The sequence below is a fragment of the Dasypus novemcinctus genome, chromosome 19 (genome assembly GCF_030445035.2).
Source record: "Dasypus novemcinctus isolate mDasNov1 chromosome 19, mDasNov1.1.hap2, whole genome shotgun sequence".
Lineage (NCBI taxonomy): Eukaryota > Metazoa > Chordata > Mammalia > Cingulata > Dasypodidae > Dasypus > Dasypus novemcinctus.
In genome coordinates this window covers 43,607,834-43,625,086 of record NC_080691.1, presented here as the reverse complement: position 1 = coordinate 43,625,086, position 17,253 = coordinate 43,607,834, and the positions used below count along the sequence as shown (strand labels likewise).

Here is a 17,253-nt window from a genome sequence, read left to right as displayed (position 1 = left end):
GGGCTTTCTCAGTGGATTCACCTCACCTTTCTTTCCAAGCCAGCTGGTATGCTCCTCCAAGCTCAAAAAAAAAAAAAAAAGGGGGGGGGGTGTGGGACCAGAAAACTGAAACTGCACTCACCGCCCCACTGCATCTCACACCAAATCTCTCACACTCACAGAGTCCGTCCAAAACCAAGGGCTATGGTAATCATGGACCTCAGGGAGTGCTGGAATCAGGAATGGGAAGCCCAGGATATTGCAGACTCAGGGTATGTGGGTCTGTGGAGTGTGGGCTACTGGCGCTTAGGGGACATGGACTGGGGAACCATGCACTGGGCAACACAGGGTTTGGGAATGCTGCTGCACAACCAAGAGTTTTCAGGGAAAGCCCTGGCCAACAGCCCTAGGGCGAAGGGTGCCGCCTCCCCTACAACCTCTAAACTCCATGTCAGAAACCCAAAATTCTACCTCTACCAAGCACCACTTCTGTCACTGTCTCTCCAAATCGACGTCCAGACACCTCCTGCCCTGCCAGTCCCCAAAACAGCCTGCTCTTGCAGGACTCCAACCCTACTCAGCCGCTTCTTTGCAGGAGAGATTATAAGGTGCACTCATTCAGACACCTTCTTGCCCTGCCTCCCCAGAAACATGCATTTTAAATTGCTTGCATATGCCATCCTAAGACTATTGCCTAATTTGGTTTGTTTCTGGGCTACTTCTCAAATTTCCTTTTTTTTCCCTGCAACAACCTTATATTGTTTAAATCTTTTTTTATCATTTAAATTAATTTTGCTTTAAGTCATGTCTCAATAGCGAATAGTATATGTCCCACATATTACTCCTTATTTTTCAAAAGGTTTGAGACTTTTCCTGGACTTAATATTCTCCATATAGATATTTGAAAAGTTAAGAAGCTTATTAATATGCTGATTGATATTTATTAAAATAAATTCTGTATATAAATCCATTAAGTGATCATAATTCTCATTTGTAATAAAAAGTCATTCAATCCATCAACAAGGTCTTGCTTATTGTTACATGGTTGGTAAAATGATGTGGACATTTCTAGGGACATGGACCTGCATGTGAGACTCTACCCTAGTCCTTGTTTCCAGGGGAGGGACCTCAGCTGAGGCACCGGAAGCCACAGGCTGGGCCTGGTGCTGGTTTCCAGGGACGACTGCATGAGTGATAAGCTTGGGAGAGAAGGTCTGCACAGGTCTGGAGCCCTAGGTGAGCCCTGACTGAGTCTGGTACAGGCAGAATTGAGCAGGCACTTTTTCCTATGGGTCAGCAGTGGGTGCATTGGCCTCTTACTGTCCAGGCTAGTGGACCTGGGTAGAATTCTTGAGCTTATTAAGGATTTTCTGACAGTGTAAAGGTGAGTAGGCTGAGGATATGAGGTTAGCTATGGTCAGTGTAAAGTTTCTAAAGCCAGTGACCAATGGGAGTGCCTCAAACCTATGGGTGTTGATAAAAATAAAAATAGTTCAGCACATGAAAAGAAACTCAGCATCATTAGAAATAAGGGAAAAACAATTTAAATTCACAATGTGAATCAAAAAGACAGGTAGTAAGAAGTTTAGTGAGGTTGTGGGGAATTTGGAGCCTTCTTAAATTGCTGATGAGAATGGAAAATGGTATAACCATTTGGGAAAATAGTCTGGCAGTTTCTGAAATTATAAGCACAGAATGACCACGTGACCCAGCAACCCCACTGTTAGAAATCATCCCAAGAGAAAAGAAAATATTATCTATACAAACCTTATATGTGAATATTCATTATGGTATTAGGAATAATAGCCCAAAAACTTAAACCACCAAATGTTCATCAATTGGTGAATGCCTAAAAAACGATGGCTTATCTGTACAATGCAGTGTCAAGAAAGTGGTTAAATAAGCAATTTTGTGTTGGATATATGTTACTATAATAAAATACAAATATTGTATGAACTTGTCTATATGAAATAACTCAGGAAGCAAATTCACAGAGGCAGGTGGTGGCATTTATATGATGCCAGAGACTGGGCAGGGAGCAGGCAGGGAGATGAAGTTACAGCCTAATAGGTAAGAGTTCTGTGTTTCAGGAGTCAAAAGGTGGGGTAATGGATACTGGGAATAGTAGCCACATATCGAGAATATAATTAATCCTACTGAATTGTAACTTGAATGTGGTTAAAATGAGAATTTTAGTGCAATAAATTTGCTGCTACAATAAACAGTTAAGAGAAAGAACATAAATGAATGAATAAATATATAGATTATTTAATTAATAAGTGAGAAAAAACAAATGTGCCGGGCAGAACTCCGAGTACTTTCTGTAGCTACAGTTCCCTCTAGGCTCAGGAGCATCGCTGCAGTCTGTGCAGAGAGACCTCCTTCCAACATGTGTCATAAGGCGGCACCAGCCAGGAAGAGGACAGGGCCCGGCGCCACGGGAGCAGAGCCGAGCCAGCTGAGGGACAGAGGCCAAGCAACCTAAGGGCCAGACTTGGCTGCCACTGCCTTCGCCGCCATGCTCTCCCCGCGACCCTGTGAGCCAGCAGGAGGAGCCGCCAGAGCCTTGAGCGGGCCTGGTCCCCTCTTAGAGGAGGAGGTAGAGTCGCGGGAATGAGGACGGCTCTCAGATCGCGATGGGCGCGGTGGGCCAGGGGCCACGGCGCTAAGGCGCGCTGGTCTCCGCTGCGGGGACGGCTGGCGGGGGCGCCGAGCTGCAGTAGCCGCGGCGCGCGGGCGGAGCCGCGTGGCTGGCGCCTGGGTCAGTGAGCTGCTTGGGCTGGCTGGTCCTGGGCTTCCTGCTGGCCCCGCGGCTCGTCCTGCTCCGCGTCTCCGAGCTGAAGCTAGCGGGCCCGCCGCTCTGGGCCAGCTCCTAGAGATGCCCGCCCAGGCTGGGGGCTGCTTCCCAAGCTGGCAGCGCGCGCACTGAGAGAACGTTCTCTTCGTGGGCGTCAAGACCGCCCAGAAATACCTGCAGACACTGATGTGGCCGCCTGTAGGTGAGCGCCTCCTCCCCCGGCGGCGCCTTTGTTCGCTGCTTAGACCTGAGGCTCGGGATGTTGGTGAGATCTGGGGCAACCTCCTACCATACCAGGCCCTGGCAGGCCTGGCCAGAGTTGGGATGTTAAGTGCAGAGCACAAGACCAGGGTGTTCCTGGAACATTGTAGACTGCAGTGGTGAGTATTTAAGTTTAGTGGTCTATGTACGTTTTCCAGTACCTGGGCCTAGTAGGTCCTGTGAACCCTAAAAGCACTAGAATCATATTCAGGATTAACAAAGGGATTAACCAAAGTCAGCTTCAGAAGAGAGGATTCTGGTATGACAAGTGTGGTTAGATCCAGACCTGTAATGGGATGAATTTGAAGAAGAGTGGTCCAGAAGCAAAAACGAGACGTGATGGAAGCCTTATCTGTGTCAAGTACGGGAACACTTACCGTAGGGCTAAGTTTGGGATTACCCAGCCACAGAACAGACCAAAGTGGAGAAGCTCCTTTGGGAATGAACTTTTACAGCAGTCAGTGCTGATCAAGGTTCAATCAGGGGCTTTGTCTTCTTAATTTATAATCAATAGCTTCATAACTTTAGCTCTTAAATCCAGTCCTGGTCTAAATTTTCAGGTACTGGATATTCTGAGGAGGAAAAGGCAAAGAGATTTCCCCTTCCTCTAAGGGAGGCAGTGGAGCTGGGAGAGAAGGGCAAAGCAGGAGGGACTGAGTGCCCTTATGCTCCCCATTTCTGCATGTTTCCCTTAGAATTATGCTTAAGCTCAGAGTCAAGGTTTTGCCAGCCAAGAAGAGTCTTGAACAACTGGAAAGCTTAGATTATGGGTGTTGTAAATAGAGGCCATATACATTGTTTTACAGCATTTTAAAAAAAATTAAGTCCATGTGACTGCAATTTGATGATAGGCCCTCTGAAATCACAACTTTTGGAACAATTACCTGTTTACTCAAATGGTAGATTATGGGACTCCTTGTAGAGAAATGATTTTGGTGATGAATGTCCTGAAACATGAAGAAGAACTAAGAAAGTTTGGCTGAGGCATCAATGTCCCGTTGCTAGTGATCCAAGAATATGGCCCATCTACTCAGAGATGGCCAATCACCTACAGATTGGAGACTGCATGATTACATGGAATTGGATGATTGTTTGAGATAAATTGGGTGAGTGGATACTCCTTTAGCTTTTACTGGCATCACATTCAATTTATTGATGTCTTTATGAAAATAAATGAGACTTTAAATATGTATCTCTAACCAATCTCCTCTTTATAAATGTTTATTTGTAATAACTTCCTCAAAGAGAACTTAATAGATTTAGAATTAGATTATATGCAAATATTTGTTGAATTCATAATTCTAATCATTCTACATGGAGTTATTGGATTTTATTAAGATTCCCAACTTAAAGGAGACACTTCAGTTTGAAGTTTCCTCAGAACCTCAGTATTTTCCAGAAGGAACACAATCACATCTTCTCACAAGTCCATGGCCCACAAGACTGTGATGGTGAAGACAGGATTTTGTCTCCCTTCTCCATGAGCCTGGAGCACAATGCAAGCACCCAGACTGCTGTCCCACACTGAGCAGTGATACTCAGTCTTGTCCCCAGGTTAGAGCCCAGAGATTTTCAGTTTGGCCACGTTGCCCAATGTGGAGCCTGAGAATCTCTCTGAGATCCCTGAGGTCAGTTGTTATTCCTGTGGGTCACAAGTCTGGGGACCTGGCCTGGGTGCTGTTGTAGCCACCCTGCTCCCTGGCTGCCGACGTTCTTGCTGTTTCCGGAGCAGGTGATTTTGACCACAACAGGGTGTGGAGTTGTATGGGAAATCTACATATCTGTATGATTGTTGTGCAAGTTAAAAAAAATCTGTAACAAAAATATATTTTTTAAAATTAGTATGGGTTGGGGGAAAATACACCAAGTGTAAGGTAAGGACTATAGTTGGTAGTAATATTTTGGTGATGCTCTTGCATAGTTTGTAACAAATGTTTCACCACAATGCAAGAGTTGGTGGAGGGGTGATATATGAGACCCCTGTGTGATGTTAGGTATGTTCATTTTGTAAGTACATAGCAAGTTTTTAATGAATCTTTATGGGTATTTCTGAAACATGCTTTATCCCAAGTTTTGTTGGTTTGTTGTTTATTTGATCTTTCCATAATGATGCAGGAATTTTGAGAGTGAATTTTCTCTTCCATTTTCCTCCCACTTTAAGGGCAGGCATTTACCCCTCAAACTCTGAAAGCAGCTCCACTCCATGCAGAGGACTGGGTTGGCTGTGAGCCCTGGGTTTGGCCCATGGCAGGAATCAGCTGCTTTAAACTCTTCCATAAACCAGTGAACAAGAGTTCACAGCTCATTAAAGTTAAATCCCTTGACCTTCCATTGAGCTTCTGAGAAGATCCACAGCACTCTTTTCTGGTTGCCATGGGAGGAGTGTGTGTGGTCTCTATGCACTCATTTATCAAATGAGTATTGTTTATGGTTTTTCAACGTTTCCACTGTATTTCACAGGGCAATCCATATTGATTGCTTGTCTTTTCTTTGCTATTTCATACTTGCACTTCTTTCTCTAATTATTGTTGAAAATCCATTCCAACATCAATATTTGAATTTCAGATATAACTCTTCTTAATATTTCACCTGTGTCTTAGATTACTAAAGAGCTTATGCATATGACATTCTGTGATTGTTGAGGGGTTTTCTTTAGGTTTGAAACTTCATTTTAATAAACAGGTGGTTTAAGGTGAGAATTATTCATTTGTTTTATAAAAATTTCAAAAGGAAAACAGACTGTTAATTAGAGGTTTTCCTACCTGGTCTGATCCAGACCAGCACAGATTTTAGGCTCTGGGGGGCTGAGACAGGGAGAGTAATCGGGGAGTATTTCAACACTGAGAAACACAAAGTGTATTTATCCTAACTTTGGGTGACAGTTTCTACTAAAGCTGTGCGTGGTTTGAAGATTGCAATACACAGGCTGATTCTCACAATGATCAGATTATTATGTGCCTTCTTTGAGCCATGGGGCAGGAGTGGACCTGCTGTCGCTGAGGCTTGAAATGCCCTGCTTCTGCAACATTTATACTGTCCTCTTTTGATCAGTTTGGATCCCTCAGTAGGAAGCAGCAGCAGAGCTGAGCCTGCAGTTCTGGGGTCTCCAGGAGCAGGGGTGTCTGCACCTACATATCATGGAAGAACAAAGCTGAAACCCCAGGGCATGCACAGAACAGCATTGGACTTTCTCCCCAGACTGCTTAGGATTCCAGGCTTCTCTCTGCTGCCTTCAATTGATCAGGTCTTCATTTATTTTCTTTGCTTGTGTGATGCTGAGAATCAGTTTGTACCATCTATATCTAAAGTCAGAGAAGTTATGAGGTAGAAAGTAGCTCCATCCTGGCCTGTAGTGAGTGGCAAACTGTGAGAAGTATTGCGGTATAGTACAACTGGATATTTTGCTGGATTCACTGGAAAATGAGAACCCCAGAAAGAAGATAGACTTGACCTGTGACTCCACATGTCCTTTCATTGGAAGCAGTGGGGAGGGTTTTTTCTCACTCCCCTATGGGCTGGGACCACGGTGTAAATTGTAGAACTGGTGGCTTCACTTACCTGGGGGCTGACCTGGAGGGTCTGAGTCAGGAAGGTGACCCCACCTCTAGGAATGGACATGAATCTTCATTGTAGTCTGTTGTCTGGATTTCACAGGTCCTCAGGGCCCCATGGAGGTTAGCAGGTGATTCTGGCTATAGTGAGACTATTGGTTTGAGGACTTTTTGTTAGGTGTTTATAATTACTTGGTGAAAATCTGAAAGATAATTTCTGAATGGGGAAATTTTTAATAGGGGTAAGTATCAATGTAGTTTGATGTCAACAATATAAGAGTCATAGACCAGGCCCGTGGGGCCCAGGGATTTTTTTCCCACTTCCTCATCTGCCTGCATCACTGAGAACCACTGCTGTGGCCTGTGCCACAGTAATAGGCAGCTTCGTCCTCAGGCTGGAGCCCAGAGATCAGTAGAAGCCCTGCATTGACTGAGGTATCTTTGGCTCCAGAGAAGCGACTGGGGACCCCAGAGCCCTGGTGCTGGCTTGAGTCTGATTTATACAACAGGAGATACTGGGGAGGGCTCCCTGGCTTCTGCTGGTACCAGTATATGCTCTTGCCACCAACACTGAGATCACTGCTGAGGGTGCAGGGAAGTCTGGCCGTTGTTCCAGGAGATGAGGAGAGGGAGGCTGGCTGAGTCAGTACAGGCTGGGAGAGGGAACCTGCCGACACAGACATGCATGGGTGCTGAGGTGGGGATCAGTCTGAGATGCCTGCTTGAGATCTGAGCTTGAGTTGGTGAGCCAGCATGGGAGATCTGTCCCCATGTGACTGAAGCCTGTCCTTACCTGAGCAATGAAAGAGGAGCACGAAGAGGAGAGGAGTCCAGGCCATGGTGGACACACACTCGGAGCCCCACAGTGGAGTACCCCAGGCCTCCTTTTCTCTCCCACTCTCTGCCAGAGGAGGGGCTGATCATGCAAATTTGCTTCCATCCACTGACTGACCAGGCCCTCCCTAAGCCCTGATGCTGCAACTCAGCTGACACTAGAACCAGGAGGATGAAGGTTTGCTTGTCTGCTCTTCAGGAGAGCCCTGGGAAGAAGCAGCTGCTGAGATGACACAAAGGTCCTTACTCAGGGGACCCTGCCGTGCCTGAGTGCACACAGCTGCCGAGTCCCCATCAGTGAGCAAAGAGCACAATCCCCCTAGTAAATCACATTTTAATGAATATTCCTTCCCGGCCCCAGTGCAAGAACCACAGGCAGTTCCACAGCACCCCCTGCTGGCCACAGGACACAACTTAGCACAGCCCAAAACCTGAGAGCCCAACTGCTTATTCGCCCCTCATTTCAAGGATGTATTGAATTTGGGCATCAGTGTAGTTCCTCCACGGTACAAAGTCCTTCAATCAACAAGGGGATGATGATAGACAAAACCATCCTAAGGAACAAATAGTATCTACAACTGCAAGCAACATCATTCTATTCATCTGTTTCATGGGATATAAACTCTCTCTCAATTAGAAGCAGAGTGGGCATCCCCATCTCAAAATCCTCAAAATTGGAAAATGATCAATGTTTTAAAGTAGACTTATTATTATTCTACTAAAGACATTTTTATTCTACAATAGCCATTATTATTCTAGCAATGGCAATACTCATAACATTGATATAAAGACACTGGCTATGAGGGAAGTTCTATCACATTGCCCAATGGAACAGCAACAATCCCCCAAGTGTAATGGCAAAGACCAATAAAGAAGGATGGTCCAACAATGAGCCCTTGATATTGATGACTACACTTATGAGCCTGTGGGCCTGAAATATGAAATAGGCCTAGAGATGCAGGTTGCCTAAGAGTTACTTCCTGAGAACCTCCATGTTGCTAAAATGTTGTCACTCTCTAAGCCAAACTCAGCATGTAAATGCATTACCTTTCCCCCAGTGTGGGACATGAGTCCTGGGGATGAGCCTCCCTGGCACCAAGGGATTACTGCCAAGCACCAGTTGATGATGTAACTATAAAAAGCCCTTGAATGAAAGGTCAATTCAGACCAGCAGAATAGCTCAGCCTACATGTAATAGCAGGTGTTAAAAATTGCTTTTTGACCTTGAATTAAAGGGGTAAATGAAAGACAAATTAGTTTATATGGCTATGAATCTCCAAAAAGAGTCAGGATGTCATCAGAGGGGTCGCACTTATGCATGCTTCAGCAGGGTCCCAGAAACACCAAAAGTAGATACAAAACCAGGTAGTGGTTCTCCTGAGGGCTACAGAGACCCATAGGTTCTAAGATCACGGCAGATGCCTCTGCAGTTCAGTGCCATGTCAGTTGGTCCTATTTTGGAGTTTGTGTTGCTGAGTGTGATGGAGTTGGACTCAGATGTGATCATTCTATGTATGTCCCTTCTGTCACTTTTACTGGACCTGTGCTTGGCACTGGGGTTGGTGTATGCTCAGGAGACCTGAATCTCTGGACTGTCCATCTAACAACCAGGCCCTGAGTCTCAGCAGACTTGTACCTCCTACCCTCTGGTTTATTGGACATGCCCTGGCCAGCTACAAGGGAGGTGAAAAAGGTCAACCACCACACCAAGGAGCCCAAAGTGCCTACAACTGCAAGCAGGAAAATGCTTCCATCATCCATGTGGAATCTAATCCCCCTCTCAATGCAGAGGTGAAGTGGACATAACCTTCCTCAGATCCACAGGATGGAGGAATAGAATATGCATTACTGTGGACTTACTGATATTCTACTATGGAACTATTGTGATTAGTAATGGAAGAAATTGTAGCATTGATATGGAAAAAGTAGCCATGGTAACTGCTGAGTGTAGGGAGAGGGATGAGGAGATATGATGTGGGGGCATTTTCAGGACTTGGAGTTGTCCTGGGTGGTACTGCAGGGACAGATGCTGGACACTGTATGTCCTGCCATGGCCAACTGAGTGGACTGGGGGAGAGTGTAAACTACAACAATGTAAACCATTATCCATGTGGTGCAGCAGTGCTCCAAAATGTATTCACCATATACAATGAAAGTCCCATGATGATGAACGAGGTTGTTGATGTGGGAGGAATGGGATGAGGGGGTTGGGGGTATATGGGAACCTTTTATATTTTTTGAAATTAACATTTATAAAAATAGAGGAAAAAATACAGTAGCTCTGGGAAGCTCTGAGGAAGGCAACAGGAAGACTAGGTGTAATATGGGGACATTTTCAGTTCTTTGGGGCTATCCTGAATAATATTACAGTGATACGGACCATGGGATATCTTTTCATAACCTAAAAAAATTGTCCAACACAGAATGTAAACTGTAATGGAACTGTAATCCATGGTTAGTAGCAATGCTTCAATGTGCATTCATCAATTGTACCAAAATTACCACTCTAATGATGGATGTTGTTGATGTGGGAAGTGTGGGAGGGGGATGGAAGTGGATATATGGGAAACCCTTATATTTTTATGTAACATTTATGAAATTAAAGCTACTTTAAAAATAAAATAAAGAAACACCCACACACACAAGTTACAAAGTCCTTGTAAGAGGCTCCTGAAAATTTCATGGGTAACAGGTGGTTCTGAGGAAGTTGCCCTTGGGTGTCCAGGTTACTTCTGAGATTTCACCAAGAAACAAGTCCTGGGACTACAAAGAAAGGGTTGTGCCTACTCTCAGTTTAGGTTTCTTTATGGCTCAGTTTCCTCTGGGGGAGCATCCGCAGGAGAGGTGTTGTGGTGGCAAAACTGACTGCCTTCTCAGTAAAGTCCTTTTAGAGAAAGAATTTATCTGGAAGTCAAAAATCTTTAAATTTCTATCCTGTACTTACTCTGTATTAGCTATGAACTGCTTAATGACAAGTTACTCAAAACATTTAGTTAAAAATAAATAGCACTTATTATCTGCCTCATTTCTGGTGTTCATTAATTTCGGGACAGTTTCCCTGTGTGATTCTGGCTTAGGGACCCCTAATGTAACAGGGAATCTGTTGTTCCAGGTTGAGACATCTGAAGGGGTGACAGGGCCTGAATGGTCCTCTCTAAGCTCACCGAGGGGCCTGTGAGCTGGAGGCTCAGGTTTATACCATGTGGGCCTCTTGCTAGGGCTGCTCCCCTCATTTTCAATGGCCTTCCTCAAGCTGGTGATCAGAGAGAAGTGGGTGAATTACTGAAAGAGAAAAGAACAGACAGAGAGCAACAGAGCTACCCAGACAGACACCACAGTGTCTTTTAGAACCTGACTGTGAAGATGCACCATCCCCTCACATGCCTCTGGTCATGGTCTCCTGGAAGCAGCTACCACCATGTCTAGGTGCCCTTGGACAGGAGGCTCATGTGGGGGACCCAGGCCCTCTGGGGTGCCCTCTGGAGACTGTCCTATACACTGGCATGCCTGCCCCAGGTCTGCATCAGCTGAAAACCTGTTTACACACAGACCAGAGCCAGGAATCCCTTTAATCTGTCCTTGTGTAAATGGTGGCTAATGGGTTTGGCCTGATGATTCCGATTTGCTTAGAATGGAAACACAAGGAATCAGCTCAGAATTTGAACTTTCTGGTTCATGACTTCTATCCTCCTCCCACCATAAAACAAAGATAGGGGAGGAGAAAACTCAGAAGACGAACTCCCTTTTCTTGGAGGGAAAGAGGGAAGGGGACCACAATTGCTTTATTTTTCCCATAGTGAGAGTGTGTTGGCCGCTATAGATAAATACTTTAGGATTTAGGGCATGTTATTCAGCTATAGTGACACTAGAGTAAGGAATTAAGGAAATAACAAATGAGAAGAAATAACATGATAATAAGTCTAGACAGAGAGGGTCAAGGACTGCTCACTTGACCTCCTTGATCTAAGAGGTGGATTTTGCACAGTATCACAGAATCTCAGCCAGAATTTGGGCTTTCTTTTTCCCTTTTCTTCATTGATTTAATTACATGCACAATGTTATGCTATCATCACCACAATCATCCATTTAGAAAACCTTTACATCATCCCAGATAGAAACTCTGTACAATTTAAGGATGAACTGTCCATGCTGATGGATCAATTTCTTTACTTTGTTTTGAGTCAAAGACACAGAACTTCTTAGGGAAATTTTTTAGGGAGTTCCACCATCTCAGAAGCCAAAGGAGAGGCAGAGGTGGGCTGGGAAGGGGCAGTTGGAGGGATTAGGGGCTGTGCTCAGGAAGATGTAACACACACCTCCTGAGATGTTACATCTTTTTAATAAATTCAGTGAGTGAGAGGTCCTGCAGGAAGCAGAGCTGAGAAGGAGGCGTCTGTGGCTGCTCAGAGGAGATGTGGGGTCAGGACTGGAGTCCATGTCAGGGCACCTGGAGACTCAGGAGAGCTGTGCTCAGTGGGGGAGGAGCAGACAGCAGTCCCCATTGTCTCAGGCCTGGACACACTAAGAAAGAATTTGGAGTCTCCATCAAACTACTTTGTTTGTCTCTAGTATTGATGTGGGCTATGGGTGGGAGGCTCTTTGTCTCTTCACAGATAACATAAGCTGTCTGTCCTGACTTGTGGGTGTGAGACGGTAAGAAGCTGCACTCCTGCTCTTAGTGACCATGGCAATGACTTCAGTCCTGGGAGGTCATTTAGCAATGCAGACTCTATATACATACCAGTCAGTCCAGGGAAACTCTGATGGTGGTGATGCCAAAACTTAAGGGAACTTGGACTTGGCCTCAAATGGGAAATATAATATAGCCTGTGCATAAATTCAAAATCATCTAATTCTGTATCCAAATGTGCCTAGTCTCTAGAAATCCTGCTAAGTGATATGGGCTTTGAATGTTCAGAAACGATGTAAGACTGAATGTATATTCAAAGTTGCATCCAGAGGGAATGTTGGCAAGATGTTAATTCAAGCTCACCTGAAATGTGGGTGACATGTTAATTCAAAACATATCTGGTACTCAGGCAAAGACTTAACTAACAAAGAAAGTAGTTTTCTTTGATAAAAGCACCATTTGACTCCCCACCCTGTATAAAAGGAACTTGAAAATCTTGTTCAAGGCTCCGGTTTGAAACAGAAAGCTCCCGAGTCCAGCCAGCTGTCAATAAATCATTTTTCCTTCTCAGAATCATTCCTGAGTCCTGGCCTTTCTATAAGCAAATAATTGAACCTCTCTCAACTTCTACAACAGTATTGTGACAAGCCAGAGAAGCTTCCAGAATTGAGGAAGAACTTGAGCATCGAATCCTCCAGGATGGGAGGTCATTGAGCTGAGCAGAAGAGAGGCCTCCCTGTAAAAGGGGACCAGAAAGATGAGAGCCCAGGTGCTCCTGATGAGTCATTTCCAGAATACCTTCAGGCAGTCCCCTGTGAAACGAGAAAGGCAAGGAGGGGATTTCCTCAGCTCAGTGCCCAGGTGACCCCCAGAGTCTGCTTCTTGCAGCACCAGATTGGGCATCCAGTTTCCCTCCATCTCCCTGATGCTACTTCATGGCTTTTATGGAATTAGAACTACTTCATTTTTCTGTATCAACCCCTTAGTGCTCCAGCCTCACCTTCACCTTGGCATCAGCAAGAAATAATCTTGGATTGAGAAAGAGTAGAACCAGACATAGATAGTTGAAGGGAGCCTGCCCCTGGATGTCCCTGCTCCTGTTCACAGAAAGAGTTCCATAACACAGTGGAGAAGACTGTATTTGTTCAACATCTCCAGAGCCACTGGGAAGGAAAGAACAGCTTCTAGAGTGGGTGGGCCTGAGCAGATGTGGGGAAGGAAGGTGGGGAACTTGTCAGAGGAAGAGCTTGTTTGGGGCCTGGTGGGTCCAGGGGACCTTGAGATATTCTCAAACCACACTCATCTGTGAGTCATGCTCAGACTTTGGGCTGGGCATGGGCATGGGAGGACTCCTGGCTTTTTCTGGTACCAGCATATAATAAAGTTGTCTACACTGACATCACTGCTCAGTGTATAAGTGAGTCTCAAAGATTATTCCAGGGATGCAGAGGGGAGGGCAGCTATGTCAGCACAGACTGGGAGAGGGAACATGCAGACAGACACTCATGAGTGATGGACAGAGACCAGGTTAACTTTCTGAGATCTGAGCCAGCTCCTGAGGCCTATACCTACCTGTACAGTGAGAGAGGACCATGAGGAGAGGCATCCAGGCCTTGGTGGACACAGCCCCTGAGCTCCAGATCTAGAGCTGGGCTGCCCCAGAATTTAATCCCCCCACACTAGACTCGTGGAGAAGGGGCTAGTCAGGCAAATATGTTTCCTCATTCCTGGACCCCATCTCCTTCCTGAGTTGGGGCCTGTGGATGGAGGCACCTAAAGGCAAGGATGCTCTGAAGTATCTACTGAGCCTGCATGACAGTAGCCTCTGGTGGGTCCATCCATAAAACTGAAAGCAGATTTTTCCAGAGACTGGAGCTATTGATTCTCTATCAAGTAGCTCAGGTCCAACCAGACTTAAGACTCACCCATCTAGGAGCTCCCTCTCCATGGAGAAACAAGAAGAGACCCTATGATGCCCCCTGCTGGTCACACGGAAAACATCAGTCTCCACACTCCTGGGTCTTTCTGCCATTTCAACATTTCGCTTTATTTCCACACATGTTGACTGAGGCATCAGTGTGCAGAGTACTGAGCTCAGACCCAATATAACTAATATCAAGTTATTCTCCATGCTAAAAACAGGCTAATGAGAGAAAATCCAACAAGAGATAAATAATAAAGTGAACATGAAATGTGCTGGGAGAAAAGACTGTGGGACCTGAAGAAACTCTCACTCTTGCAATATTCAGGGAAGGTTTCTCAGAAGGACATGAGTCATTTGGCCTCTTCAGAGATGAGTGTCTGTACAGCTCTTCAGAGAAGAGGAGGGAGTGACCATTCTGGAACTGCAAAGTGTTGAGGAATCTTGCATAGGAGAGATACTGACAGGAAGAGTTCTGGGAATACAGGAGAGGATGTGAGGGCTCCAAGAAAAAAATATGTGGTTTCTCATTAAGTCTTCACAACAACCTTAGGAGTCATATTATTATGATCCCTCATTGTTTGTATGAGAAAAGTGAACCTCTGAGATGTTGTGCCACTTGCCCAGGGCCACACGGTAAACTCTGGAGCCAGGATCAAATTCAGGGAGTCTGACTCCAGAGCTAGTGCTCTGTGTTCTAGTATCTACAAACCAAAGAAGCCAGGATCCATTGGCAAAATGCACAGTGGCAGGAATGGAAATAGATCTCCTTTGTCCAGAGATTCTGCTTGAAATGATAACCATTTGAGATGCCAGGGTGGACACTGCCTCTCTCTCTTATTCCTCCTGCTCTATTCCCAAGGTCTAGGGTGACCATTGTTCTTGTTCTTGTTAATAACAGCCTGGTGTGCTGTCTTTTAAAATGGGTCCTGGATTTTTCACTTTTTAACAAAACATTAGAATTTCATTTAAAATAGTATTTTAATGAAATTTTTATCATTTTTTAAAATAATTAAACCATTTGAAGTCACAATTTTTATATATACATATGTAGTTTATTTTTAATCCTCTCAATGCTCAAAAGTACCTCCATGATGATTTTTATGATATCCACCCAGTGACCAGCAGAGTACCTGGTAAAGGGTGAATACACAGCCACTGTTTGTTGAATGAAAGAATTTATGCAAAAAATGTTCACTGAAATGTGTATAGTTGCTGAAAGTATTGGAAAGGTATTCCATTAAGGTGAAGACAATGTTTTTGAATTACCTTCGTATCATGCTTTCAGACCCTGGGTATGAGTGTTATTGGTTTTTAAATTTTTTTAGGAAAAAAAAGCACAAACTAAAAAAAAATAAAGTAAAACTTCCATGTGTGTTGTTTTCTGAGACAGCATTACTGAAAACTTTATCTAAAAGACCTATTATAAAATGCCTTTACTGAGTTATAAATGACATCAACATTGCTTTTTTAGAAAAATCCTACAGAAAGAAAACAAAAGAGACTCCTACCCCCACACTGTGTAAAGAAATGGTTTCTGTGGTTTTTTTTGTATGTGAAATTGTACAGACTTTTATTAATATAAATTCTAACACAGTTGTGTGTTTGTAAATTAATTTATAGTATGAACTGGGGCAAAGATCTTTTTTCTGAAGAAAGTACACTGCATAATACAAATCATGTGAAATAAACTTTTATATGGTACTACTTCTTTCCACTTTTTGTCAAAAAAAATGAGGTGGAATCAAATGGGAAGTATGAATTTTAGTCCTATGACTATTGCTTAATTAGGTTTGTTTCTGGGCTATTTCTCAAATTGCCTTGTTCCCCCCCCCCTTTTTTTTCTGCACCAAGCTGACACTGTTTAAAATCTTTTTGTATCATTTAAATTAATTTTGCTTTAAAATATGTCTCAAGAGCTAATAGTATATGCCCCGTATATTACTTGTCATTTTTCAAAAGGTTTGAGGCTATTTCTGGACTTAACATTTTCCATATAGATATTTGAAAAATTATAAACTTCCTTAATGTGCCAACTGGTATTTCTTAAAATTCATTCTGTATATTAATACATTAAATGCTCATAATTGCCATTTGCAATATAAAGTCATTCTATCCACCAACATGGTCTTGCTTATCGTCGTGTGGTTGATAAAATGACCTGGAAGTTTCTAGGAACAAGGACCTTCATTTGAGACTCTATCCAAGTCCTTGTTCCCAGGGAAGGGGATGCTGCTGAGGTACCAGAAGGCACATGCTGGGCCTAATGCTGGTCTCCAGTGATGATGACATCAGTGATGTGCTCAGGAGAGAAAGTCTGCATAGTTCAGGAGCTCTGGGCTAGCCCTGGATGGTCCTGGAGAAGGCACAATTAAGTAGGCAATTTTTCCTGTGGTCCAGCAATGGATGCTCTGGCCTCTTACTGTCCAGTCTAGTGGATCTGGGTGGAACTCTGGTGCTTATTAAAGATTTTCTGACAGTGTAGAGTTGAGCAAGTATAGAACTTGATGTCAGCTGTGGTCAGTCTAAAGTTTCTAAAGCCAGCGATCCATAAGAGCGCGTCAAAATGGGATCTCATATTTTTTCAATGTAATATTTTTACAAAATCAATTAAAAAAAGAAAGTTCTAAATCCATGTTTAATGGAATAAAGTTAAAAAAGGAAATGTAAGTCTACCTTCTCTGCAATGAATGAAGTAACTTAATAGGTAAAAAAAAAAAAAAGATTTTGTGCTGGGAAATCAAGCCTTGGAAATAGATGAAGAAAAAGGCCACACTAGAAAATATTAGTGTGTGTGAACACAGTCTACTGGCTATAGGTTTTCCAACTACCTTGAGACAAAACAAAAGGTCATTGTGATTATAAAGCTAGAATATACAAAGTTTAAGGGTTCCTATTTGGAATGATGGAAAGATTTTGGTAATGAATGGTGTTGATGGTAGCACAGCATTGTGAATGCAATTAACACCACTGAAATACATTTCTGAATGTGATTAAAAGGGGAAATGCTAGATTGTATCGCTGGTAACATAAAATTTTTTAAAAAGTCCATGGAACTATACTACACAGTGACTGCTATGTTAAATAATGGATTCTAGTTAATGGTAAAATTGTAAAAATATCGTGTTATCACTTGTAAAAAACATTCCACACCAATGCAAGGCATTGGCGGCAGAGTGGTGTATAGGAACCCTGTATTTTTTGCATGGTTGTTCTGTAAACTCACAAATACTCTAATAAACAAGATTAAAAAAAAACCAAAACCTTGGGTATTGATAAC

At 43.7% G+C, this 17,253-nt stretch overlaps 1 gene segment (V, D, J or C); it reads right to left on the bottom strand.

Annotated features, from left to right (window-relative positions):
- Window positions 1–6,926: 6,926 nt before the first annotated feature.
- LOC101413326 (probable non-functional immunoglobulin lambda variable 5-48) lies at window positions 6,927–7,427 on the bottom strand. The segment is given in 2 exon segments: window positions 6,927–7,255; window positions 7,382–7,427. Coding segments are annotated over 2 exon segments (375 nt in total).
- Between the last annotated feature and the right edge of the window lie 9,826 nt (window positions 7,428–17,253).